Source organism: Amblyomma americanum, chromosome 1 (genome assembly GCF_052857255.1).
Source record: "Amblyomma americanum isolate KBUSLIRL-KWMA chromosome 1, ASM5285725v1, whole genome shotgun sequence".
NCBI lineage: Eukaryota > Metazoa > Arthropoda > Arachnida > Ixodida > Ixodidae > Amblyomma > Amblyomma americanum.
Genome location: NC_135497.1, coordinates 110880468 through 110907581, shown reverse-complemented (window position 1 = coordinate 110907581; position 27114 = coordinate 110880468). Strand labels below are relative to the sequence as shown.

Below are 27114 nucleotides of genomic sequence, written 5' to 3'. Positions count from 1 at the left end.
AGAATTGAACGAGAAGGTCGGCCTTGCAAGTATGAACAACGATGTTGTCGAGCTATTGCCTGGTCGCAAGCGACTAACGGAAGATCACAATCTCAAAACGCTAGAAAGCTCCGCTCCTATTGGACTGACTGGCGGACACATCAACGGGGCTAATTGATCCGTTTGTGATTTGATCGTTCCGTAATTCGGCCCCCGGTCGCATGCCCTTTGCGACACGGCGACACGCAAGTGTGAATGGGCCTGCCTTCATGTTGATACCCGGGCCCGCCCGCACTATCCGCGGATTGCACCGTGAGGGAATGGATGAAGAAGATAGAAAGAAAGAGTCGCTGTAGTGGAGATTGGTGTCGATCATCTGAGATTCTTTAACATGCTCTGACATTGCACAGCACACGGGCACCATTTGCGAAGTTCGCCGTCATAGAAATGCGGCCGCTTGATTGTAAAACATTTTATTCGTCGGAAAGAGCTTGGTGCTAAGAGATCGCGTTAAGCGATCGAGAGTGCATAGCCCTCGACGGCTAATCGTCAGCCCACTCCACGGGCCGCCAGAACTTCGGTTTCTGGGGTCAGAGCTAGCCAGCAGTCTCCCACCTCTCGAAAGAAGGATCGGTAACTATAGTCGCTCGGAGGTGGCTTTATTTTGCAGTCACGTAGGATGTAATCGTAGTTGGCTCGTTGGCCACAGTGTTTACAATTCGGGTTGTATCGATCAGAATAAATGTGTGCGAGGAGCGATGGCGTGCGTATCGATCTCGTCTGTAGACGACGCCACGTAACCTCTTGTTCTTTAGTTAGGCTTTTGTGCGGAGAGGGGAAGTTCTCTCTAGTTTGAAATGATTGGTTAGATCATGTTATGTGGTGGTTAAGAGACCGGAAGCGGGCAGAGTGGGTGAGGTAACGAATGCGTGTTAATCATATTCTAGTCGAAATCAAGAGGAAGAAATGGGCTTGGGCAGAGGATGTACTGCGAAGGCAAGATAACCGCTGGTCCTTAAGGGTAACGGAGTGGATTCCAAGAGAAGGCAAGCGTAGCAGGGGGCGGCAGACGGTAAGGTGGGCGGATGATATTAGGAAGTTTGCAGGCATAGGGTAGGCGCAGGTGGCAAAGGACAGGGTTAATTAGAGAGACATGGGAGAGGCCTTTGCTCTGCAGTGGGTGTAGTCAGGCTGATGATGATGATGATGATGATGATGATGATGATGATGATGTAGTCATGGAGTCCTTCGTGAAATTCAGGGAGGCAGACTCATCCACTGCCCGGTCGACGAAACGTTGGGCTTAATTGTGGGCTGCCTCGATCGTTCCCCGGATTCCCCGAATGGGCTGGGACCCATATTAGTTCGGAGTAATTTGGTGAGAGTTTGGTGGCGTTCAGGATATTAAGGGATATGTTTCTAATTCGCCGTTTTACAAATTATTGATAGCCATTTTAGAGTCGCCGCGGAAGCCGTGATCAGGATTCGATTGTGCCGCCATTCCAGGGACTGCTAGACTACAGAACAGAGCTGGAGCCATCTAGGCCGCAAGGTGTCGCCACATTTGTGTCGCCACATTTGCGGTTGTCTGTTGTACACTCTATCTGTGCCCTGCTTTCTCTGCTGGCGTTTGTTATCAGCCGCGACGCGGTTTTTTGTTTGCGCTTATTTCTGCGAGCTTCATTAGCGTATGCTGTCGTGTGCAAGTCGCATCCCTGTGCGAAACGTTTATGCATGGAACACTTTCGTATCCAAGCAAGTTCATAGTGTCCAAGCCGTGTGCTGCCTTCCTTGTAACCCTTTGTTTTGAACTTGCCCTCTTCGTGCAAACCAGTAAGTATCAACCGGTTTTATTAAGTGTCACAGAATGCTGTTCCGACTGCTGTCATCTGGGACTGCATTCTAACCGTCAAGTCCAGATGCCGTTCGTATTCTGTTCTAGTTGATTCATTGCTCGCGGGAGCGATGCGGGAGTGCTATTAGTGTCGATGTGTCAGGGCGAGAGTTGCATGCTGCAGCGCTGGTTTGGATCGCTTGTGAACAAGGATGACACATAAGCGCTTGTCTTGTGTGTTCGTCCCTTTCCGTATTTTGGTAGCGCTCACCAATACCTTCAAGGATGACACAAATTCGTTGTGCAGTTGTTGTGGGGTAGACGTCTGTAGCTTGTCAATCCAATGTTCCAGGGATGGCAGTTCCAACATCTCAAGGGGAACGTGTCCCGCGGACTGTTTACGTAATATTTGTCTACTTGGTCATTGATCTTCTGGCGTTCACCGTGATCCTCCCGCTCTTGCCATCTATATTGGATTATTACAGCCACAATGACAAGGTGAGAGTCGTATATGTAGCACTGACTGCTCAACTTTTCTTTTTGTCAATATTTCAGTTTTTGTATTGCCTGTGCAAAAGGCGCGTATAATCTCGTGCGTGCACTCTTACCGACACATCTGTTGCATGTTAGCGCACAGGCGTGTAGCCTTTTGCTTCTTATGTTGTGTTATAATTAAATCGAGACGGGAGTTTCCACAGAAGGGGTCGCAAAACAAAACAAGGTCTCATGATGTACAAGAGATTTACGCGGTGATCACATGTCACATCACGAGTTTAACGAGTAATATTATTGTAGCTGCTTCAATGGCAGTGAGTGTAAAGGATTTGAACTGATGACAAGCGTTTCGCATGAAATTCAAAAATGCTTCTGTGCCGAGGTGTCGGTAGTCAGTAAACCCTAAGAGATTAAAATAAATCTAGTCCTCCATTACTGTGTGGCTCACGGCCCACAGCATTGATTCAGCACGTAAAAAGTCGTGAATTTTGTGAATTTTATGAAAGATTTCGCATTTCAAGTTTTTTCACTTGTTGGAAAACTTCAAAACAGTCACTGAGCTCATGCAGAGAACCTTCACTAGAGTGCAGTCTTTTTTTTTTATGCCTGCTGCTCCCAAGCTGAACAGGAATTAATTGCTCACCCTTAGTCTCATGCAGTCTCATAATATGGCAGCTGGCTGAAGTTTGGTTCAAGTATCGGATTCATGGCTGTCCTCAGAACATGGCACTCGTTGTATCTATTCCAACTCTCATTTAGCTTGCAACTCATTCTGCTGATAATTTGTCTATATTTGCCGTGTTCCGTGGTGCACTCTGTCCCATTGTTCGCCTCTACACTTCATACTCATGACATTTGGCCTCAAAAGCTTTTGTATGGTGTTCTGGACCACTTTTTATTGTTGTGCATTTAATATGTCATTGCTATCATAGCAACACCACAATTGACTAGATGCAGTAGGGGTGGCACTTTGTGTCAAAAATAAAGTTAGACAAAGCCTGTCGGAGAGTCTGTTCCTGTGTCCCATTGCAGCAGCTCCGTTGCTATGGGATACTGGAGCCAACTCGCCCAACAAGTTGCCGTGTCAATGTTCCTGCTGAATGGCATCATGACCTTTGTGCTGCTGCATGAATTTGATGTCTTTAGTACCGTGTCAGTGACATTTGTGATTTGCAGTTGTTGCCTTTCTTATGCTTCTATAATGCACTGGGCTACAGGGAAGAATGGGAAGCATCTATGTATAAAAGCCTTGCATTTGCAGAAAAGCTTTTTCTGATGTTGGGTAAAAATTTTTTCTTATTGTACCATTTGCACTATACCAACTGTGCACTTATTGTACCATCTGAGCCACGCCTGCTGAGAGTTACACCATCTGAGCTAGCTACTCATCTAAAAAGCAGTATCAATAGCAATACAAACCCTTATTGCAAGACAGTTAGTTTGTGAAAAAAATTTCAGAAGTAGGATAATACTGTTGCTACGGCATACGCCATTTTATGACATGCTGTGCCGTTTGTCTGCTATGCGGAATGCGCTTGTAAACTAGGTCCTACAATGTGTTCAAATATGTATAAAATTGTAAATAATATTTACAATAATGTATTTTTCTTTTGCCAATTTTCGTCTTGCTTTTGTATATTACATCTTGTCTTTTCGTATGTCTTGAATTCTTATGTCTGTACAATTAAGTGACCATTTTTAGTCGCTAAAAAACTGCCCTGTTGTAGGGGTGGCGAGGCTTGTCAAGCGGTCTTAATGACTGCTTTTTTCTTGCCTTCCTCAGTTTTTGTAAAGAAAACTGGAATAAACTGAATTGAGTTTTATTTGCGTCTTTGATTGACTTGGCTTTGCTTTGGTTTCTGCGGCCTAAGACCTGAATTCCTGAGTGGCTGAAACTTTGCAAGCTTTCTGTAATTTAAGTGTCTGAAGAGAAGAAACGTCTGGCTACCTGATGTTAATTTATGCATGTAAAATGCAGCATTTATCTTGAGGGAAGTAACGATTCTTTTTCAAGTGACTAATTCTTGTCTGTTTTAAAGTCTTTTTAATGTCCTAGACTAAATTTTTTGTGAGTGGGGACAGTAATATTAGTTTTGTGTATTATTATCATAATGTATTCATGCAATAAAAGGTCATTAGAGCACATTTTGTCACATTTCATGGCATTCTGTGGGCATGTTAATTCCCGCAGCTGAAATATACAAGAGGTTTGAAAGGAATGTGACATTGATGCAGTGCGGAGGAAAAAAGGTGCTGTTACGGTAACATATGTAGCTCCAAGAATGCATAAAAAGTGTCTGCAAGGAGCATTGCTGATTGGCATCATGAATGGAAAAGAACTTCAGAGATCTTGTCATGTTGCATCTCGCATTTCTGAAAGCGTGAAAAGCACATTTTTCTTCGTCTGCAATGTTGTCAATCTGTCTGCTCTGAAAGCTCCTGCAGTTTGTCTATGATGGCCTGAGCACATTTGCTGCAGTCAGCTGTGACTAAATCAATATCCTCCCATGTTGTTGTGGCCACAGATGTCAAGAGTAAGACTTTGTATAAGATGGCATTTCACAAATATCTTAATTCAATTCACTTAAATTTGGAGACTGCCTGGTGCTGACCACGGTGTGAGCACTGGGCTCTTTCAGAGTTGCTTACGTTCGTGGCACTACAAAATAGAGCCACTGCCTTAGTGATGAGTTAAAATTTTCTATTTATGAAGGTATAGGCTTTTTGGTAATTAATTTTGCAACTGCAGCAATGAAAATACAGAGGATGCAAGACATAAGTGTATCGTTTGTGGCAGTAAAATAATGTGCATTGTAATCTCTGCATATTAATTACCTTGAGTGAGTGCTAAATGACTGAAGAGAAGAAACGTATGAAAGTTATCTCTAGTTAAGCTATATCTGGTCTCGAAGGACACCACTCCTACAGGCAATACCCAACTGCTGTTTGGATTAGACAGCCGTGCAATCCCACACAAATGACACCACAAATCGTGGTGTCTGATTAACTATGCTTGCAAGTGCTAAATATGTTGTGTCTAGGTTGGAAAGAGTGGAAGGCTGTCATGACAAATGACTTACTTGTTCTATTTGCAGTGCTCTTCCTCATTCCAATAATTTTAGTGGTGAGAATTGTTCCTTGTCCCCTTGTACTTAATCATTTGCTACTGTAAATGATGAAGTACAAGTAGGTGGAATAGTAATCTTACCTTATGAATAAATTTTAAACAATTATTGTATTCGCTGCACTTAATTTATACTGGTTGCCAGTAAAACAGAATTGTTCCTTGCCCCCTGTACTTAATCATCTGCTACTATAAATGATGAAGTACAAGTAGGTGACATAGTAATCTTATCTTATGAATAAATTTTAAACAATTATTGTATTCGCTGCACTCAATTTATACTGGTTGCCAGTAAAACAGAAGTTGGTTGCATTCACATGAAAGTAGAAAAAGTGTGGCAGGCACTGCTGAGTAATGTGGCTGAATTCCTGTAATATTTTTTTTTTTGGTATCTTAGCACTTCGTTTTTAATGGCAATTGTGTCTTGCAGCTGTGTAAAGTTGGCTTCAGCTGTGCTTTCTTCAGCAGCGAGTTATTTTTCTTGTGTATTTAAGCATACTATTTCCTGTATTTTTCATATTGGGAACTTCGAGTGTTGCAAGGGTGCAAGTAAATTTAGGAGCGTCTGCTTTCTTCTGACTAAAAATCTAAAAAAAAAACGGGAGTGGCAAATAATAATTTGCTTGTCTAAGGGCGTCATATGGGATTTATCACACTTTCATTGACAGTGCTGGCCTTTTTCATTTTCTATTACCTTGTTTTCCTTGGCAGGATGGCCTGTACCCATGGCTTGAAGGTTGCATCAGGTATCTTCAGAGTTTTATTGGAGCACCAAGCAGCCTCAACAAGGTCCTTTTTGGAGGTATTTTTTACATATGACTCGAAACATTTGCTAAAATGTTTTTCATGCTGCAAATGCGGTGTCATTGACTGCTGAGGGCTGATTTTATTCTTTGACTGCATTGTAAAGGCTGCATTGCATAACTTTCATCAAAAAGAGCTAAACTTTGTCTTCTATCTCTGTACTTAATGAAAAATCAATGTTACAGTTAAATAAAATAGCTGTGAAAAGAGCCTTCCGGTTGTGAAAAAAGTTCAGTGCTACAGAAAGACTTGCTTGTTCAACAGCTGTTCTGTAGTGTTGAGGAGAAACGTACAGCCGTGAGCAAAAGTAGAGAGACCACGGCCCCTGGCGCGGGAGCGGCTGCGGGGCACCAGCGCGGCGCTGCTATCTCGCGCCGCACGCTCGCTGCAAGTGTGCCCAGAGTGACGTCAAACTTCACCCTCGCTCTCGCGTGGGTGCTTATCACGCTTGATAAATTTCTAGTGCGGCGTTCGGCTACTCTGCAGCTGACGGTCGCGACGAAAAAGGGCAAGCATCGCAAAGCTTGGTGTGATAGAACTCCATGTTCTACAGATGCTCTACCTCCGTTTCCTATGAGCTGCTGATGTAATTGCCGTTAATGGCAACTTTACCAAGTATTAGATGAATGTTGCGTACAAATCCTTAATTTCTTACTGCAATAAAGAGCCTCTGAACATTTTTAATGCTTATTTGAAGGCGGTGTTCGAAGCCAGGATTCACAGTGCCTTGCATTTTACGCCTTGATGTATTCGTCTCTGCCTAGTGATTCGGTAGTCGAGGGGAAGCCGCGCGTGCCTTCCAAGAGCATGCCGATACAGGCACGGCATCGACGCGTAGCCGTCAAGGCGCGCCGAAAACGGAACCCAGGAGCTTTGTGATGCTTGCTCCCATTCGTCGCGACTGTCAGCTGCAGAGTAGCCGAACGTCGCTCTAGAAATTTATCAAGCGTGATAAGCACCCGCGCGAGAGCGAGGGTGAAGTTTCACGTCACTCGGGGCACTCTCGCAGCGAGCTTGCGGTGCGAGATAGAAGCGCCGCGAAGCGTCCTTGCAGCTGCTCCCGCCGCGCCCGGAGCCGTGGTCTCTCCAGTTTTGCTCACGGCTGTACCTTAATCACTTCATGTAATGTGAAAGTTAAAATGTCAGGTAAATCATGAGAGAAGTGCAGGTTTGTGCAGGATATTGTTGTTGGCTTTAGTCAGCATTTGGATGGCATGCACATGTGTTAGTGTAATGCTGTTTTCTTGCTGTGTAGTTGTAGTGCATATATTTGTGAAGCTATTAGCAATGCAAGCACAGGAAGAAGGAAGGTAACAACACTATTGGCAGCTAATAATGGCTCCAATTCATTGTAGCAGTGCTAATGAAATCAATAGTGCTTGCACAAGACCACAAAGAAAATTGTTTGGAAACTGTACAAACCAGCAGCGAACTGTTTAGCAGAAAATTGGCATAATGAAAATGGAGTAACTGTGACATCCAACTATATGGGCATTTTAGTGGATGTGCACTAGATAGAATGCAACAGGATGGCACACCCTCGGCAGCTATGGGAATCTCTGACCTTTAACATCTATGTCTTTTTCTGTCTCTGCAAAGACTGGCTTGCCCTACAGGCTTAATTTATTTTGTACTAAAAGCCCCCTTTTCACCCCTGACTTTTATTTTACAGGTTGCATTGGTTCCCTGTACTCGTTTCTGCAGTTCCTTACTGCACCTCTAATTGGCTCATTGTCAGATGTCTATGGACGGAAGTGGATGCTCACACTAACAACAGTATGTATCAGTGAACAATAATGATCATTTTATTTTACCATCACCTGAGCCTTTTGTCGAATTTATTGGTTGAAGACTCGTACAAAAAGCAATTGAGTATCGGAATGGTCGGCTAAGGCATGGTGTACGCACTAAGATACAAGGTGGGCAGTGTCATTACCAATATAGAATAGACAGTTAAAGTAGCTGAGAAACTCTACACAGATCTATAGAGCAGTTGAAATAATCAGGACACTAATGACAGAGTCAGTGATGGGGAAAAATAGGACATCCTGCCGTTAGCAGAACAGGAAGTAAAAAAATTCTTACACGTAATCCAAGGGGGGAAAGCAGCTGACGAGGATTAGGTAACTGCTGATCTGTAAAGAACAATGGGGAGATTGTGCTATAAAAACTGGCCACCCTGCACATGCAAGGACTCACAATATCAAACCTATCGGAATCTTGGAAGAACACTAACAATATCTTAATCCATAAGAAAGGGAACGCCAAGGACGTAGAAAAATTTCCAACTTATCAGTTTACTGTTTGTTGCCTACAAGGTATTTACTAATCTTCAGCATAAAAAGGACACAGGACAAGCTTGAAGAAGGAGAATAAGCACACAGCTTGTGTCCTTTTTGCACTGTAAGATTCAAAATGCATGACGAACTAGCCCAACAGTTTACTCTGGTACTTACTAAGGTAATCGCTAATATAATTATAGCAACCCTGGGCTTTTAGTCAACCATAGGACCAAGCTAGCTTTTATAAAGGCTACTTGGCAATAGATCGCATTCACACCGTCAATCAGGTGGTACAGTAATGTGCAGAATAAATCCATTCCCTACATATAGCCTTTATTGATTACGAGAAAACACTTGACTCAGTCGAAACCTCAGCAGTCATACAGGTATTGCAAAACCAAGGTGTGGAAGAGGCATTTGTAAAGGTACTGGAAAATATCTAATGTAACGGCTGCGCAGCCAACGTAGTCCTCTGTACTGAAAGGGGTAAGGTTCCAACCAGGGCAGTTGTCGGGCAGGGAGACTTTATCTTCTCAGTACTATATACTGCATATTTACGGGAAGTGTTCGGAGTACTTGATTGGGAAGACTTGGGGATCAAAAATAATAGAGAATACCTTAGCTTAGTAATCTCCTATTTGCTCATGACATTGCCTTGCTAAGTAACTCTGGGGATGAATTGCAAAGCATGATTGAGGACCCAGACAGGTAAAAGCAAAAAACGTGGGCCTAAAAATGGTTCAATAGTCTCGGAACAGAATGATTATTTACAATAGGCAACAAAGCATTGGATGTTGTCAGGGAATATATCTACTTAGGGCAGGTAGTTACCGCTGACCCAGGCCATGAGAGTGAAATTATGAGGAGAATAAGTATGTGATGGAGTGCATTTAACAGGCACTCTCGGGTCATGGCTAGCAGCTGACCGGTATCCCTCAAGGAAAAAGTACACAATGGTTGTATCTTTCCAGTACTCGCCTATGGGGAGGAAACTTGTAGGGTAATGAAAAGGCTTAAAATTAAGTTGAAGACAACGCAGCAAGCTATGGAAAGGAATATGATAGGTGTAACGTCAAAAGGCAGGAAGAGAGCAGACGGGCCAGGGAACGAAGCGCGAGTTAATGATATCCTAGTTGAAATAAAGAAGAAGAAATGGCCATGGGCAGGGCTTTTAATGCGAAGAAGGTAACTGATGGTCATTGAGGGTAACAGAATGGACTCCCAAGAGAGGGCAAGCATAGCAGGGGGCGGCAGAAATCCGTGTATATGCGGATGAGCCTAGGAAGTTTGTTGGGTGGTCGCAGCTGGCACAGGGTGAATTGGAGGGATATGGGAGAAACATTTGTACTGCAGTGGATGCAGTTAGGCTGCTGATAATGCCAAGGTTGCACACTTCTTTCCTCATATGCTATTTTTTGTGCCTGCTTACATGCACTTTATGTATTATCAAATATATGAGTGGTGTGTATGTTTCAGTTTTTAAAAACTGAGCAGCATTTATGAGCCAGAGCTATGATGCTTTAAGTCCAGAAAGTTTGCTCTTGTGAAACTTGATAATGAGCCAGAGCCATGTTGTTATCAGGAAAAAGCCTCATTAAATCATTTAAATGCTTTTGGCTAGATGTCCACAGTTCTTCTTGGTCACTCTTGTCTTGTCATTCTTGGTGCTATAAGATTTGAGTTTCAAGTTACAACTTTATGTGCACCCTTTGGTGTGTGAACAAATGGGGTGCGGCCATTTTCGGGGCCCTGCGTTGGAAGCACTAAATGCTAAGTCTCGCATTGCTTCACATATCCCACAATAGTTTCTCGAGTTTGACATGTCATGCTAATGTCATTCTGACCTCTGTTGCCGAATGAATGAAGGTTTTGATACCACTACTATTGGAACTGGAAATGCAGTATCCATTGCATGTGCTATCATTGGCAAGGTAGTGTGTGACGTACCTCAATCCTGCTTCATTTGCATGAGTACACTTGTGTTGTGTAGCCTACCTGAACATCTCCAGCAGTGCTCATTTGACGTCTCATAGTCAGAGAACATGGCCCAAGTTTAGGCAGCAGAAGATATTGTAGTTCCAGCTCTTGGGTTCCTGAATGTGAACCATTCTACCTCGGCGTGCATGGCAGTTCCTCTTTAATAAGCCAGTTTGACAGTTTAAATGCTGGGCTTGCATGGCTTTTAGTTGGCTCATCTCAGTGTGGCACACTTAGACAGCCTTCGTCTTACACCCCAGTCACATCGGCAAATTTAATGTCACTTTCCACTGGTACACTTCGTCTTGTGAAGTACCACTTCTGCAGCACAATGCTATACGGCAAAGTAAAGTGTTACTTGGAACTGACTTTGATGACTGTAGGTGAAGTAAATGTAATTATACAGTCAAAGCTCGTTATAGCAAATAGGTAAAAAAACCTTAAAATAGTTAGATATGGCCGAAATTTGTAATACAAAATTTCTGCAGCCGCCGTGGGGGCTCAGTGGTTATGGCACTCGGCTGCTGACCCAAAAGATGCAGGTTTGCTACCAGCCACGGCGTTCGAATTTCGATGGAGGCGGGCCCATGTAATGTGCGATGTCAGTGCACTTTAAAGAACCCCAGGTGGTCAAAATTTCTGGAGGCCTTCACTAGCCTGAGTCACTTTGGGATGTTAAACCACCATAAACCAAAGCAAACAAAATTTTCCAATAATTCATGCAGGAAAAACACACTTTTGTTGGTGAAAGGCTGGTGGCAGGGAGGGACCTTTTCAGATACTTTAGCACCGTATCCATGCCGCAAAGGCCGCAAAGAACCAAGCGCCAAACATTAGTTAGATTCTTCCCCGTACAGCATTGGCAGCATGCGGCAGTAGCAGGTCAAACATCGGCCTTCATTCATTAGAATGTTTTCATTGGGTAAGGTTTTTGAATTTTTAACTTATATAGGCATTTTACAAGAGATCTCTTATTCCAAGTGGCCCCAGTCCCTCCTCATTGCTGAGGAGAAGGCTGAGCTTAGCCATAGCTGCCAGATGCCTCGCCCTTCTTGCTGAAGCAAGGACGGTGGTTGAGGCTGCCTGGCTTCGCCTTTCGTAGCACCACCAGTCGCTTGTGTCGTGAGGCAAAGCTTGCTGCAGCCTGCCATCCGATTTGGGCGCAGCCTGGCGCTCGGCAGTTTGATATATCCATTTTATGGTCAATTGCGTTTGATATATAAAGTTAGAGTTGCCTGTCTTTGTCAAAAATATTTTGGAACAGTTCGACGTAGCCAATAATTCGTAATATTCATATTCGTTATATTGAGGTTTGACTGTATGTTGATAATAGACCATTCAGAAGTTTTTGAAACATGCATTTTAATAACCAAAGTGGTTTTTGAAGATATTTTTTATTAAACGTAATAATTTAACACAGCTGATAAGTATAGTAAAATATTAAAAGCTAACACACAATTTAAGCATTTCCAGCACGTGGGCAAGAGAAATAGTGGAATGTGTTTTCATTAGCCATTCTTGTATTTAACTTTAGGAGCAGTTTTTAACATTAAAATCGAACAACACATTTATCAATATACTAGAATTCTTGTTTTTAATCACATTTATTTTAACACTTAAGGCACTGGTACAGAGACTATATATGTAAACAGAATGAAGCGTGAGGAGGTCAAGTGAACTGAATTTGCCAAACTCACTTTGAAGTGAGTGTGTTCTTTAGCTAGCCTCACTAGTAGTCTACTATTGAGGACTAGTGGTAAATGATGCTAGCACCGAGTGGCTTTCACTCAAAGTGCACTTCACTTTACCCATCTGACAGAGGTATTGCATTGAGGAAAAGTACATGGGCAGAGGGCTGCCTGGTTGAAGGCATTCTACCAGGGTGGTCACTGCCAGTATCGTTTCTGCATGTATTTAAGTCATTGGGGTATGAAAAAGTCCTTTAGAACTGTGATAGCTCTTTCACTTTCATCAAATGCTCTTAATTACCTCTGCCTGTTTGTTTTTGTTTTCAGTGTGGAATAGCATTGTCCTATGCCTTGTGGGCAGTGTCTAACAACTTTGCATTGTTCGTGCTCTCACGCATAATTGGCGGTGTCAGCAAAGGTAACATAAGCCTAAGCACAGCTGTCATTGCTGATGTCTGCAACTCAAAACTTCGAGGCAAGGGCATGGTAAGCAATACTTGTATTTGTATTTTAATAGCATTTCTCTGGGCTCGAATTTAAAGTCTGGCAGTTCCAAGCTGTGAATATGATAGCTTTATTAGTTATGTTGTCATGTTTTGGAGTTCAGTCAACCAAAAGTGTGGCTGTATCTTCTTTAGGCAGGAGTGTCAGGCATACCTGCTTCCCTTCGCAGTCACAGCATTAACATGTAAACTGGTGGTTAGTATCAGTAGAGAAAACGAGAAAATGAAACTTTAATTCCTGGTAGGGTTTGCTGCCTTCATAAATTGTGCCAGTAGGTAAAATACCAAGACAATATTTGTATGTGGGAACTTTTGACACATCGGGCATTTCAAAAGCAGATAGAAGTTCCATGCATGAAGTACCATTTGTTTGACCAAAATACTTTAGCCCGTGACAAGGGTAGCAGGGAGCATGCTTCTGGCAGGCCATGTTTCTTTGCTATTTGTTTTCCACCAATTTTTAGCTCCTTAATCCCACCTTAACACCATGTCAATCTGTCACGTTAGGGCACTAGGGAAGATGTGCGAGCCCTCCTTCAATAAGCATAGCAATATTTTGGTCATCACAGTTGACCTGGCTTTGTTATTTTGTGCAGCAGGGAAAGCCTTATGTATTCAGTGGTATCTGATGCATGTGTGTCTCTGTCTCCATTTATGGTTTTGGATTGGTGTTGTGATGGTTAGGGTCTTACTATGGCTGGCTTGTATTTTCGTGAGCATGCTCTTACCGTCATACATTTGCTTGCAGGCTCTCATCGGGATTGCCTTTTCTGTTGGGTTTATTGTGGGGCCACTCATTGGTGCTCAATTTGCTGCGGCAAGCAAGGGTTCTACAGAGTTCTATGTTGGTCCAGCACTCTTTGCCCTTTTGCTTGCCCTCCTGGATGTGGTGTTCTTGTGCCTCATGTTTACTGAATCATTGCCTCAGGAGAAGCGTGTAAGTTTGGGCAGCATTTTTTAGTCTGCTTTTTGCTTTTGGCTCATTTATGATTGTTTGTTTGTCTCATTTTTGATTTCACAAACGAAGCCTATGTGCTGTTATGTGTTCTTACCTTCTGTACAGTTACTTTAAGCTGAACAGATTTACAGGGTCGTGTCTTAAACGGAGTCTACTGTGTGCACGTGCATGCATGCGGAATTACTGCCTCAAGACAGATATGCAAGTGTGCATGCTGCCACAAAGAAATTATTAAATAATTCACGTTAGCTTCTTTCTGTGCTGGGCGTGTATGCCTTCAACCATTTTTACTGACACCAGTGTAAGAACCTGTCATTTGTCAAAATTGCATGACAGGCATAGTAACCATAGCTGCATTAAGTTCTGTTCGTCATCTATTAAACTGCTTCCACCAGTGTTGTCTTCCCGGTAGGCTTTCTCAGAAAAGGAATATTGTTGTCTGCACTGTTATATTCGCTTATGCACATTTACAGCTTCTCAAGGCATAACGTTTCTTCTCTTCTTCATTGGGAAGCCACCGTGGTGGCTGAGTGGTTATGGCGCTCAGCTGCTGGCTTGAAAGATGCTGGTTCGATTCCGGCCGCGGCGGTCTAATTTTGATGGAGGCGAAATTCTAGAGGCCCGTGTGTTGTGCGATGTCAGTGCACGTTAAAGAACCCCAGGCGGTCGAAATTTCCGGAGCCCTTCACTACGGCGTCTCTCATAGCCTGAGTCGCTTTGGCATGTTAAAGCTCCATGAACCAAACCAAACCACATTCTTCATTGGGTATCAAAGCCGCTGCATGAAGCAGTTGCCTCCAGATAGGTAACCTTGGTATGATATTTCGTGGTTCCTGTTGCCAAAGGCCGTGTTGTATCAGAGTTCTCACCTGTTGTTGGTTTGCAGAGTCGGTGTTGGGCCTGTTTAAAAGAGAGCTATGTAAACACCAGTTGTTGGCAATTGAAGCAGTAGTACTGGCAGTGGTATTAGTTAACTCAATAGAAAGGTCTGGACTGTTTTATGGAAGGCATACGAAACATGCAAATCCATAAAATTTGATATGAGCAAAGAAATGCATAGATCAGTATACATTGGCATATTTCTTGGTCAGCCATTCAAAACTTCTTCCCTCCAGCGACTGAAAGGGGTAGGCTTGTCGCCGCATAATGCTTTTGTCAAATTCAGCGTTACAAAAAACATGCTTCGCTGCTGTTACCATAAACATGATCCGATGCTCTTTTGCACAGTATGTGCACAGAGTTGCACATATTCAACATTGATTCTTTGTGGGCTATTTGCCACGTTCAAGAAATTGTTAATTTTTAACAGTCTTAAGTACCTGAATGCCAGTTATGGTGCATTTTTGGCTGTTCATTCCACTTACTAGTAACCTATCTAAATTTTAGTATTCTTTACAATAGCAAGATTTGTGTGCATATAATTTAGGAGGCTTTTGTTGATATTTTACTGAGTTACCTGTTACATTATGCTGAAATTAGTAAAATATCTCTCCTAATAGGATGGTTCATTAAACTAAAAAAAGTGTTAAGTTTATATTAATGCCCCTAGTTCTTTATGCAGCTATTGATGATAAGGAAAATATCGAAAATCATCATTTCTTGCAAAATCCTGTCTTCGTTTGAGCATGTTTTTGCTCAGCTTGGCAAGTCTTATTTAGGCCTTGAAGTACCTTTTAGAAGGACTGAAGCACTTGTTACAGAGTTGCAGTACTTTGGGTCTGGTCTTGCTTGTTTTCTGTTTTGGCTTGTGAGCTCAGAGCAACATTATTTTGTCGATCGTAATGCTGCATAATTCTTTTTGATTTCATTCTGTTTTGTAATCTGCCATTGTTTTGTAATCTGTTCTTCCTTCATTCCCTTTATATAGTGTGTATTCATGCTGTACTGCTGTCTTCAACTTGCTATCTCCTGACATTCCAAAGTTTGATGAACACCAGCTGTCAGTTTTCTCACATCAGGAAGATCTTCATAATTTGTCATTGTGCTCTGCTGGGAAAGAAAGAGGGGGCTAAACCTAATCGTCATTTCCAAGCCCTTGCAAATTGCCTTAAAATTTCCTGTTACAATATTTCTTTGGACAGCATTATCTTGCCAAAACAACATCAGGGGCCGTTTACTGCACCTTGACATTGCTCATGATACTAAAATGCGTGAGGGCCCCTTGCTTATCTTAGTGCTAAACATATTGTTTGTTGCACTTACTGGAGCGAGTAAACAGCCTTTATGTTTGATACATGCTTCCAGGTTCTTACCCTGTCTTAGTTTAAGAATTTGCATTTCGTGGAGATTGGCTGAACTGATTTAGTTTTTTGCTGCATCTGAAATTAGTATTGCTTTTACTAACTTCGTTTTTATTTGATGAGACATCGTTATTGACTTTTTGATTGTTTTTTTGGTATTGCAGGCACACTCTGTTGCTTCTAGTCTTTCTGGTGCCCTCTCCTATGTCAATCCAGCATCACTTTTCACATTTCAGCCAGTTCAGAAGCTTCCACTGAAAGGTAATGCACTCATTATACTATGGACTATGTAAACTTTGCAGCTCTTCTTTTTAACGCCTTAATACAGTACATTGCAGTATGTTATTTATTTCTAAACATCATGTTGGCTAATAAAAATTACTTACGCAGAATGTTTTTTTTCTTTTTTTTTCTTGCTGTCTTCTGATGACGTGGTATGTTTTCAGCCGGTCTCTTTGTGGTTTCCAGTGCTAACAGTAAGTAAAGGTATACAAATTAGATATTGCAGTTTTGGACGTGTGGTATTCTTGAATGATGCTAACAGCTGATAGCCATCTTCATCTCATTGTGAAGCTATGAGTTAAAATATTTTATTTCCAAGTATGTTTCTGAAGACATTTCTTCAGTCACGGAGCAGGCCTCAAGAATTAGGACATAGAAGAGGTCTAAATTAGCTTAGGGGCGCATAGTCGTGGCCTGCAAGCGCTGGTTTTTATTAAATATTACTAGCAAACATAAAAGGCCTTCATGTGCGTTGCATCTCTTGTCTCCAGAGAACGTCTAAGGCACTAATAATGACAGTGCGAAGCATACACTTTCTCAGTATGCTGTAGATTATTTGCCATAAGGAGTTTTAACGAAGATCCGTGGTTTGACTAGCAGTTCATTTTCGCTCTAGCCGCCGCGATGGCTGAGTGATTACGGCGCTCGGCTGCTGGCCCGAAAGACGCGGGTTCGATCCCGGCCGCGGCAGCCAAATTTCGATGGAGTCGAAATTTCCGGAGGCCTTCACTACAGCGTCTCTCATAGCCTGAGTCGCTTTGGGACGTTAAACCTCATAAAACCAAACCAAACCAAACCATTTTCGCTCTCCACTTGTCAGTGTGCACATGAAGAGAAAAAGAAAAGCTAGAAAAGCAATCACCACTTTTCTGAAATGACACAATGGCTGTCATAGTTGTCGCCATGCTGGGTGGTGCTATGTAGTCATACATAGCCCTTGTGTTGTTAAAATTAGTTCATTCATAGTGCTGGGTGTACCCTGAAGTATTTCTGCTTAACTCACAGAAGAGAGAGGAATTTACTTACATCAGGTGATAGTTCGCTGACCAGTAACTGGGCCATCGCTCGCTCCTTTAACTTAATCGCTCACTTTGTCTTATACCCCTGTCACACGGGACTTCTTCACGGCCTTTGCCGTAAAGTTGTCTTAATGTACTAAAGGAGGAAAACCGAAAAGGAGCAGTGGCGCTGCTACACGGCAAATCCAAAGGAGCTAGAACGCGGCCTCCGTGAATGCCAAAAGTCACCGCTGTGTGTGAAGCGGCGCTAGTAACATAATGAAATTAAAGCAGACTTTAGCACTTCAGCTAAGAGGATAAGAGTGCTTTCGTGTATGTTTGAAAAAGTAGCTATCACGATAATAAACGAGCATTCTGACGGTGAGAAACATATTTTGAAACAAAAGTTTATTTTTTTTTTCATCGTTCCTGGTCCGACCACAGTAGGCGCACTTTTCCATTCGGCTCCTCGTAGTGTGTGAGAAGCGTGCTTTGTTGCTTATGTCCTTGTGCGTATTTCAAAGAAATTAGGTTGTGCCTGGTTAGCGTGCTGCCGTAATCATGAGCGACGAACCGCAAGACGTTAGAACGAATTGTGTAATTGCCATAAAGAGCAAACGAATAAAAAACAGCAAAGCTTTTAGGTATTGTGCTAGTGAAGTTCGTTTTTCTTGAACTGTGGTATTTCTAACAGTTCTTGGCATATCTACCTAAATATGACAGTAATTTTTTTTCCTTGGTCCGTTAGTTTCAGAATGCATATCGTAATATTTGGAACCAAGGTGCAAATATAACGCGGTTTTTCTCCCTCCCGCTGCCCCTCAAGGCAACTACAGCGACCTTCACCACCTTACTCCCAAGCTACTAGGAGCAGCCAATTTTTTGACGATCTATGGGCCACATGGCGTTCATGGGCAAAAGAACATGGAAAGAAGGCGGCGCGGGCCAATTCAAAAGAGAGCACTGAAAGGGTTGAGAGGGTGTAGGGGATGGAAAAGAAGGGAGAATGGGAGCAGGACTTGGTGCTAGTGGGAGGAGGCTTAAAACATGAAGCGGTTGCAAGGCAGAGATACCAGCTGCTGCTGCATGGAAGACTGCATGTGTTAACTCGCCGGAGGCTTTGCTGTGGTCAACGCCGCTTGCACATTTCTGAATTGTTGTCTCTCATAGAATATCAGCATATCTGTCGCTTTCATACAACCTTTGTCCGTAAAGTTTCGAGACTGATTGATTTTCTTCTCTAGAAATAATTCCCCAAAACAAATGTTGATGCGTATGTGTAGCGCCATCTTATCGGGCTAACTTGAGCTATTTATGTTATTTGCTGTGGCAGCCGCTAGATGGCACTACATGTAGAAAAATACGTTGTTACTAGTCGTCTGCTCATTCTACTGTGAGTGAATGTGGAGAGATGGACATACACCTCAAACAGTGTGTAGACATGAAATTCTGTGTGAAGCTTGGCAAGACAGCCAAACAGATGTATGGGCTCCTTCGTGACGCTTGCGGCAACGAGACATTATCGCGGGCGCGAATTTTCGAATGGCACAAGAGGTACGTTTCGGGGAGAACGTCGGTGGAAGATGACACAAGGCAGGGGTGCCCCTCAACCTCCCGAAACGTCATTTTTTTGTTGACCTTGGTCAGTGACCAGTGAACCTCATCAACTCATGGAATGAAAACAACGCGGCTCGGATCAGGGAAATCGTACGGCAAGACCGCACCATTACAGTCCGCATGCTATCAGATGCTCTTGACATTAGTAAGACAACATGCCACCAAATTTTTCATGAGAATTTGGGGAAACGAAAGCTGAATGCGAGACTTGTGCCACACTCCCTCATACAGGACCAGAAGGACACGGGGGCATCAGTGAGTGCTTATTTGCTCTCCGAGGCAGAGAATGATGCTGCATTCGTCGACAATATCATTGCTGAAGACGAAAGAAACATGGTGTTTTCAGTGTGATCCTCAAAGTGGCAGAGCCCCGAATGGCGGTCCACAAGCTCTCCGACATCGAAAAAGGTGCAGCGACAGAAGACCAAAAGAGAGACGATGCTGATAGTTCTTTTCGATGCCAGAGGTGTCGCACACCACCAGTTCGTCTCACAAGAGCAGACGGTGAATCAGGAGTTTCATATCCGCGTGCTCCAACACATGCGTGATGCACTGCGACGCCGTCACCCTGACTTAGGGGCATCTGGACAATGGAACCTTCTCCATGATAACGCAAGGCCGCACACTGCTCGCAGTGTGACAAAATTTCTCGCCAAGCACAGCATTACTTCCCCATCTGCCATACTCGCCTGACCTTTCCCCATGCGATTTTTTCCTGTTTCCTCGTGGGAAGAGAGCCCTAAAAGGTCGCTGGATGGGGATCATGGAGGCCATTCAAGACGCCATGACAAAGGAGCTGACAACTCTGCCAATGAAGTGTTTTCCAACAGTTTCCAAAGCCTCAAGAAGCGTTGGAAGTTGTGTATAGACTGCAAGGGAGACATTTTGAAGTGGTGCTGCACAAATGATTTCAATGTTAAACGCATTTTTTTTAATCGACTCAGTCTCTGAACTTTACGAACAAAGGTTGTATTTTTGCGCGCCATCTATTTTTTGGTGGGGGGCCTCGGTTGTAGTTGCTTGAATATGCTGAAGTTATGTTAAATGGTGATCTAATATACACACACGCACAGTTTTTTTTTTTCATTTTTGTGAGGCCTCCAACTCGCCCATCCATTATGTTTGTGGCCACATTACATATTCATGTAAATACGGTATATTTAGCAATGCATAGTCTCGGGCTATCATGACGTGTGCGAGCTGAAGCAAGGCTGAATGGTGGACCTATTGGTGTGGCAAGTTGAAGAGGATGTTGAAAAGAATTTGAGGCTAGACCTTTTTAAAGTTGTAGATTTTGTGCTGTATTGCCAGCCTGTAATGTAAAAGGAATTCTTCATTTATAGTTTGTGACACATGCAAGATTCTTCTCTTTAACGTTGCCAATGCACATTTATTTGCAGATCGTTTGACATCTTTGCAACAGTTACCATTTACATGAAATATTACTGAGAGTTTGTTGGTTGGTTTCATATTGCAGATCACCAAGTACTACGTCAGTGCGGTCTTGCATACTTTTCATACCTGTTGTTCTACTCTGGCCTGGAGTATTCCTTGTCTTTTTTGACACACAGCAGGTTTCAGTACACACGGTAAGTACTACTTTGTAGATGTACAAAATATGTATAGTTGCTGGTGATTTCCTTCAGCAGCCAAAACGATACTGTAAACTTGTTGAAGGGCAACTGTGTGAAGTTACAGTGAGTGACTGCAGTATGTGCATTGCCTTTCAAAAGTTCCCTGGGCTATTCCATGCACATTTGGAGTCTAGCAAGCTGTCTGGTGTGGTGTCCATTGCACTGCAGACACTTATCACATTTAAAATAGTGTGGGGCTCTATTGTTCTCACTGCCTAGAGCACCTGTAGTGCTAAGAGCACAGCAGGGCCCCATCATGGAGCTCACTGACACGGAATGCTACACAGAAAAATTATTTGTATTTTCACCCAAAATGGAGCAAAATCTGCTGCAAGGTAGCTTTTAAGTAGACATCACATGTTGTTGTGGACCGTAATATTGTCAATTCTTGTAAGCATGAACAGTAGTGGCAATATGATAAAGAGCACGTGATGAGCATTCAACCAATCGTTACTCCATAGGTGCGAGGGGCAAGCACACTTCTTCATTTGTGTGGAATAGTTTTCTCTGCACATATGCAATACCGATAGGGAATTTTCAACTGCTGAGTAGACATAGACATAAGAGAATCATTTTTATTTGGTGCAAACTAACTGTTCCCTTTGATATTGCAGTTACCTGTACTAGAAGCTTTAATTCGAATTTGCCTTGTCATGAAAAATCGAAAATTTTTGCGTGATGTCTTGTTTTGCTCCCTTGCAGCGTCTAATACCCCTGCCACACAGCAAATGTTATGTCATTCTCATCGACTGACATTAACACCTAATGCCATTAATTGGCTGCTACACGGGAACATTTAATTTCATTAGGTTGGAATGGCATTCACCATTGAATGAGTTTGGGGAACTCATTCGCAGTAGATATTGAACCAAATATGTATTCTAGACACCAGATACGCAGCAGAAACAAGCAACGCGAAAAAATAGTGTGCGCATTGCCACAGTTAGAAATTTTATTTGTTTAGTTCTGCTAAAAAATTTTAATTTTGGTGCGAACATCTTGACATTTGAAGCTGTGTTACTCTCAGTCCCAGCAGTGGCCGACGGTGAAGCAGGGCCTTTCCCGCGACCGTCAATCATTTTGGGTTGTTTGTTTCTTGCTGGTTGGCGTTTCATGTTCGTTTAGCTCGGAAGTACTTAAAGATGTAACTGAGCTCTTCACCTTTTGGAAGTCATTTCCATGCTCTGCACATTTTCGCGCTACAGTGAATCCGTGTGCCACCGTATCAGCGATTTTGTTTGTTTATATTTATCGGATTTGTGGTTTACTTTGTACTTGGCTTTGCTTTTGATGGCTAAAGTGCTGCAGAATGGCCAGAAATAATATGTTAAGCTTATAATATTGCACAGAAATGTTGTCCCCCGGTTTTTAAACACTACATAACAATTTCAATCACCTTATATGCGCGCTGATGTCTATCAATTGTACCATTATTTTTTTTCACCGATCGTCACTGCCATCAATTTCGAATGCCATTATTTTTTACTGTGTAGCACCGAAAGAAACCGAATGACATTCATCGCATCGAATGACATTCGGTTGGAATGGCAATAAATTTGTCGTGTGGCAGGGTTATAAATAGCAGCCTAAAGGCACGTTCACACTTGTCCAAAAATCGCTCGCCAGAAACCACCATGCTGCTGCTGTTTCTCGCTTTTTCACACCACGTTGCCGCTCGCGGCGTACACAGATATGGTGAGAAAAGAGCATAAATCGACGCAGTCTACGCACCATAAGCTAATGCATGCTTATGTATGTTAAACACAGGCGCATACCCACTTATAGTTCAGCATACGCTAGCAGAGAGAGACTCAACAATAAACTCAGCCTAGTGGCATCATCTGATTGTCAGGACAGGAACCATTACTGTCAACAAACTGACGCTCCTCTTAAGCCTATAAGAAGCAGAATCGCCACTCTAAATAAAAAAGTAAAGCAAATTTATCACTTATAAGTTTTATTATAGGTGAGGTGAGACAGACAGACAGAACTTTATTTTGCAAGTGTGTTTTAGACCCTGCTGGGTCCCTGGGCCACTGCACGGTCCCGCACTGCATCATGTAGGTCATGTCGGGACATGGCGTTGGCAGCCCGAGTCACCGCAGCAAGCTGCGATGTCGGGTCTGCAGACGTGAGCAGGACCTCCCAGTCCTCCCAGCTCGAGATGGCGTGCAGTCCCTGCGGGGGAGGGTCAGCAGGGCAGCCGAAAACGATGTGGGAGAGTGTGGCGTGAGGGTCACCACATAGGGAGCATGCAGGGGACGTGCCACGATAGTGGGATAACAGCTGAGGGCATGACAGAGAGCGGCTCTGGAGGCGTCTGAAGAGGATCTGTTGGGAGAGCATAAGAGAGGGGTGGGGAGGGGGTAAGTCTGACGGTCCAAACGGGGTATTTGCGTGAGCTCCGCAAAGGTGTGCGCCTGCTCCCTCGAGAATCCTGGATCGAGACTGTCCTGAGCCCGGCAAATCAAACCTCGGGCCAATTTATCGGAAGCCTCGTTTCCATAAGTGAGACGGTGCGATAGACCGCTGCCCCATTTATGGCCTGTGAACGCACTGAAAAAGGCAGTTAAAATGACGAATTCAGTCTGAAGCGAGGGGTCCGGCTTCAAAGGGCGCCGCCATGTTTGTTGCCGCGGAATTTTTCCGGCGGCGGAAATCTGTCTGGACCGATTGGCCTCGCCGCACCTCTTTCTGCCCTGGTCGGAGTCAAAAGCGGCCGAATCTGCTTCGCTCGCCGGATTTTTGGACAAGTGTGAACGGGCCCTGACACTCATCGAAATGGAGCCAGATAACAACCACACCCTTGCCCCTTTTTGTAACTATATGCCTGACCTTAGTGACAGTTCCCCCACCCAAGATCTGAATCCTGGAAATATCTGTTCTGTTTCACTTGCCATAGAAGCCCTTGCTGTTTAGCTGCCCTGTCTTTCTCCTTCTCGCCTCCAAGATTTAAAATGGCATAAGTGTATTAGGGCAAGAAGCAGGCCTGTGTATATTTTTTTAAGCGATAGCTGTCAAACTGCGTAAAGTAGTAACATCTCCCCTCCCCTCCTGCGCTTCCTCCTCTCATTTTGATATGAAAACGTCTATTCCTGCATCAAAAATGGTGTCCATCATGCCTGGGAAGGCACAGGACGGCCGCGCCCAGTGTGGGCGAGAATAAAAGACGGAAGAGTGACTATGGGGCGGCATTCTTCAAAGGTTGGCATTACTTTACGAAGTTTGAGGGGCTTTGTGTATAGTGGGCTCTCTCCTGGTGTGAAGTAACTGAAAAATCCTACGTTCACCCACCTGCCAATGGGGGCGCTGTGCAGGTGGGCTGAGAAGTGGATGCTCTCGAGTTTGTCCTTTGTGGTCATGTGTTCAGGAGGGCATGGTTTATGCAAGTTTTGGATTGGGCACTCATTTGGTGAGGTGGGGAAAGGGTTACAGCTATAATTGCACTCCTTTGCTGCATAGGAGGGTGAAAACTGTGGGAGTACATTTGCTGTTTCACTGATCTCAAAACAGTGTCTTATCTTATTTATTTCTTTTGCTCCAGGATGCAGCAAGGCAAGATGTACTTTATGGTTGGTCTTGTTATGGCTGCAGTCCAAGGTGGCTATGTCCACAGAGTTCCACCAGGAAAGGAGATACGAGTGTGCCTTGTTGTAAGTGGAGGAGGGCAGTTGTCTCCTTGAATGGTAACTGTGGGTGGTTTATGCTAGATCCTGTGTCCAGTGCAGCATGTTGTACTGTAAAGGCTAGCTTGTGAAAGCATGTTCAAATAATTAACAATGTGTAAAGTTTTGTAATCCTTCCATGAAGCCTATGTGACACTGCTTTTGATTTTTTTTTCAAAGCATTGTATTGTTAGCGATATTTAATGATTATATTAACTTGAATTGATTTTCCTATAGATTGGAACAGTAAGTTGGAAAATATTTTTGTGTGTCACGCAGCTGAGTAGTAGGCATGTGCGAATAGTGTTTTTTTTGGTTCTAAGCAAATTCGAACTGAATAGTAACTTCAAATAATTTCGAAGCGAATATTTCAAATACTTCTAGCCAGCAAAATAAGTTGCATGGCTCTATAGGCATTTCAAAAATTATGTATTTATCAAACACACAAGGTCATTACCAGAAAAGAAAAGGAGAGTGCATTGAACTTCATCGCACTCATTGAAGTGTGTCAGCGTCCTGCCAAAGGGGCCATTGAAAAGTGGGGAGCTGCCCTACATGCGGAGCCGACACATTTGGGGGGTGTGAGACCCATTATGAGACCCCTGAGTGCTGATCTTAACTGCGATTCTGTCATTGCGCAGCTATTGCTTTTAAGCGATGACTGCACGAACACCTGCCAGCGAGTGTGCAGGGTTCTCCATTAGGGGTAGGCAAGTTTCACCACAGCGCTCTCCTCCACCTTCCCAACCCCCTCCCACCCAGGCCCCTAGGGTCAAAACACAGTGCAAAGACGACATACGGTTATGAAATGTTTATTTCAATGTTATGGTATTGCAACATGTATAAAATATTATTGAGCATGGCCATAACCTGCACTTTAAACAATAGGACAGGTCCAAAAGAGTAAACGCATGGGGGAAACTTGGGTGCCGCCATTAGATGACTGGGGGTAAAGCGTTGCCCCCCTCCCGTGCGTACGCCTATGCCTGCTAAGCGTACGCACTGTGCACCCAGTGCTACCTCATGTGAGGCGTCGGAAAGGGGGAAAGGGGAACCCGTCACAATGTACCTCGTGCTAGCTTCCTCTCGACTCTCGCGCTTGATTCGTGAATTCCACGTGGAGAAGAGCGGCTGCGGCACCTGCAGTCAGCTCAAACTCATTCCGTGGAGAACGAGTTTGAGCTGAAGCCACGGCGCATGCACAGATCGCCCTGAGGACGTCACAAGGCGCCAGCCAGCTGTTCAAACCCACGGCCCGTCAGGACCAGTCAGCGAGCGCATGCGCACTTGCGGCGCGCGGAAGCGGATTGCGCTATGCTAAATCTCTCTACTGATGCACGCCACCGAGTGTGGTTACGTAGAGTTGTACAGCGCGGGTAGCGCGGCCGCAGACACCTGGCAAGTACAGATCTGGGCGCCACGCTTCCGCCTGCTCGTGTCTCTTGCCGCGAGCATGCGCAGACCGGTTCCGGCATACGTGCGGGAGCGCAGGCACACAATGCGAAGTCAGGGCTTTGGTTGCGCGCATGCCGCGTTAAAATCCTGCTGTACGAAGCTACAGAAGTTACGGAAATATTATTCGTTCGGGATGAATACTTCAAGAAATCGAATACCAAACATTCGGTTTGAATTAAATATCGAATACTTTATTATTCGACCGCATATTTGAAATTTTCGAATATTCGCACAGGCCTGCTAAATAGTTTGGGAAAAAATTCAGTATGCTGTGACGTTTATTGTGACATGAACCCCAGATTGGTGAAATTAATCTGGAGCCCTCCACTACAACATCAGTCATGGCCCATGTGTCGGACGTTAAACGCCACATACCATATGCCAATAGAAGCACTAACTTATTGGGTGGTGCTTAGATTCTTATCAAGAATGTAGCATTGAGCACACTGGTGGAGCATACCTATCGGACCACTCATTTTGCAGTCACCGCGGTGGCTCAGTGGTTATTGTGCTTGGCTGCTGACCCGAAAGACACGGGTTCGATCCCGGCCGTGGTGGTCACATTTTGATGGAGGCGAAATTATAGAGGCCCGTGTACAATTCGATGTCAGTGCACGTTTAAGAACCCTGGGTGGTCGAAATTTCTGGAGCCCTACTACAACGTCCCTCATAGTTTGAGTCGCTTTGGGACATTAAACCCCATAAACCAAACTACTGATTTTACAGTATGCTAAAAAAAGACTTGCAGGATTGGTGTCTTTATTATTTAGCCACTGTCTCTGTTCTTTGCAGGGGGTTATGATGATTATTCCATCTTTCATCATCATCGGTGTGTCCTGGAGCCCATATGTTCTGTACTCTGGGCTCCTTTTGTATGCCTTCTGTAAGTAGGACACCTTTAAAACCTTTCTCAGAGTAATGTTCGCAATACTTACATACCATAATTTCAGCAACAGTTCAGGGTTCAGTGGAACAAGGATAGAAAACGTGTTCATATATTCTACATAAACAAGGCAACGTGTGCAATTGGTTCCTGCATCCTTGGCTGAAGCGCAACTTACAAGACACAGTGGGGAGTGCACAATACAGCACTGTGTCTCATCAGTTGCACTGTAGCCATGAAATACAGGAACCAACTTGCCCAACAAGTTGTCTTGTCGAACTTCATTTCTCATATAAAGGGCCCTTTTGCATGTGATATTGCAGCACTGTGTTGTATCCTCCCTACTCTATCTTGTCACTTCTGCTGTAGCTATAGCCCTGCTTAAAGCTAAGGTTTAAAAAATGATTATGCACTATGTGCATGAAAATAATGGAGTGCTTGCTGTCAGCAGTCATGTTACTTGCATGAGAATTTCTTTTATTGGGCCGAATACAGTTAAACCTCGATGTAACGAACTTCAGTGCAACGATATCCTTGATTAACGAAGTATCCCACTTTTCATAACTTCGCGTCGATAGAACACCATGCCTTAATGTAATGAAGTAGATTTCGGCACACTTTCAATGTAACGAAATTTCATTGCTGCCTGGAAACGAACCTGCAGAAAAATTGTATCACAGGCGCAAGTGGTTGAGC

The 27114-nt window shown here is 43.7% G+C and overlaps 2 protein-coding genes across 5 annotated transcripts in view; one reads left to right on the top strand and one right to left on the bottom strand.

Moving 5' to 3' along the window:
* Positions 1-17518, bottom strand: part of LOC144113450 (endothelin-converting enzyme 1-like) — a 31098-nt gene extending 13580 nt beyond the window's left edge. The window contains exons 1-4 of one of the 3 annotated variants that reach the window (XM_077646534.1): positions 17193-17518; positions 16271-16354; positions 14514-14544; positions 8322-8371 (exon numbers count right to left, since the gene is read on the bottom strand). Coding sequence is in view for 1 of the 3 variants with exons in the window: in XM_077646533.1 (XP_077502659.1) it covers positions 8322-8371; positions 17193-17228 (86 nt within the window). In the remaining 2 variants the exon portion in view is untranslated. Of the gene's footprint in view, positions 1-8321; positions 8372-13651; positions 14545-16270; positions 16355-17192 lie in introns of those variants that run through there. The other 2 variants (XR_013310801.1, XM_077646533.1) reach the window with 2 other exon arrangements.
* The window catches only part of LOC144113451 (major facilitator superfamily domain-containing protein 10-like), an 81754-nt gene continuing 56177 nt past the window's right edge, over positions 1538-27114 (top strand). Inside the window, exons 1-10 of one of the 2 annotated variants that reach the window (XM_077646537.1) lie at positions 1538-1812; positions 2166-2311; positions 6144-6234; positions 7909-8012; positions 12511-12669; positions 13435-13623; positions 16049-16145; positions 20259-20370; positions 23960-24068; positions 26328-26418. In XM_077646537.1, the coding sequence (XP_077502663.1) occupies positions 1710-1812; positions 2166-2311; positions 6144-6234; positions 7909-8012; positions 12511-12669; positions 13435-13623; positions 16049-16145; positions 20259-20370; positions 23960-24068; positions 26328-26418 (1201 nt within the window). In that variant the 5' untranslated portion in view covers positions 1538-1709. The remainder of the gene's footprint in view (positions 1813-2165; positions 2312-6143; positions 6235-7908; positions 8013-12510; positions 12670-13434; positions 13624-16048; positions 16146-20258; positions 20371-23959; positions 24069-26327; positions 26419-27114) is intronic. The other variant, XM_077646538.1, reaches the window with a different exon arrangement.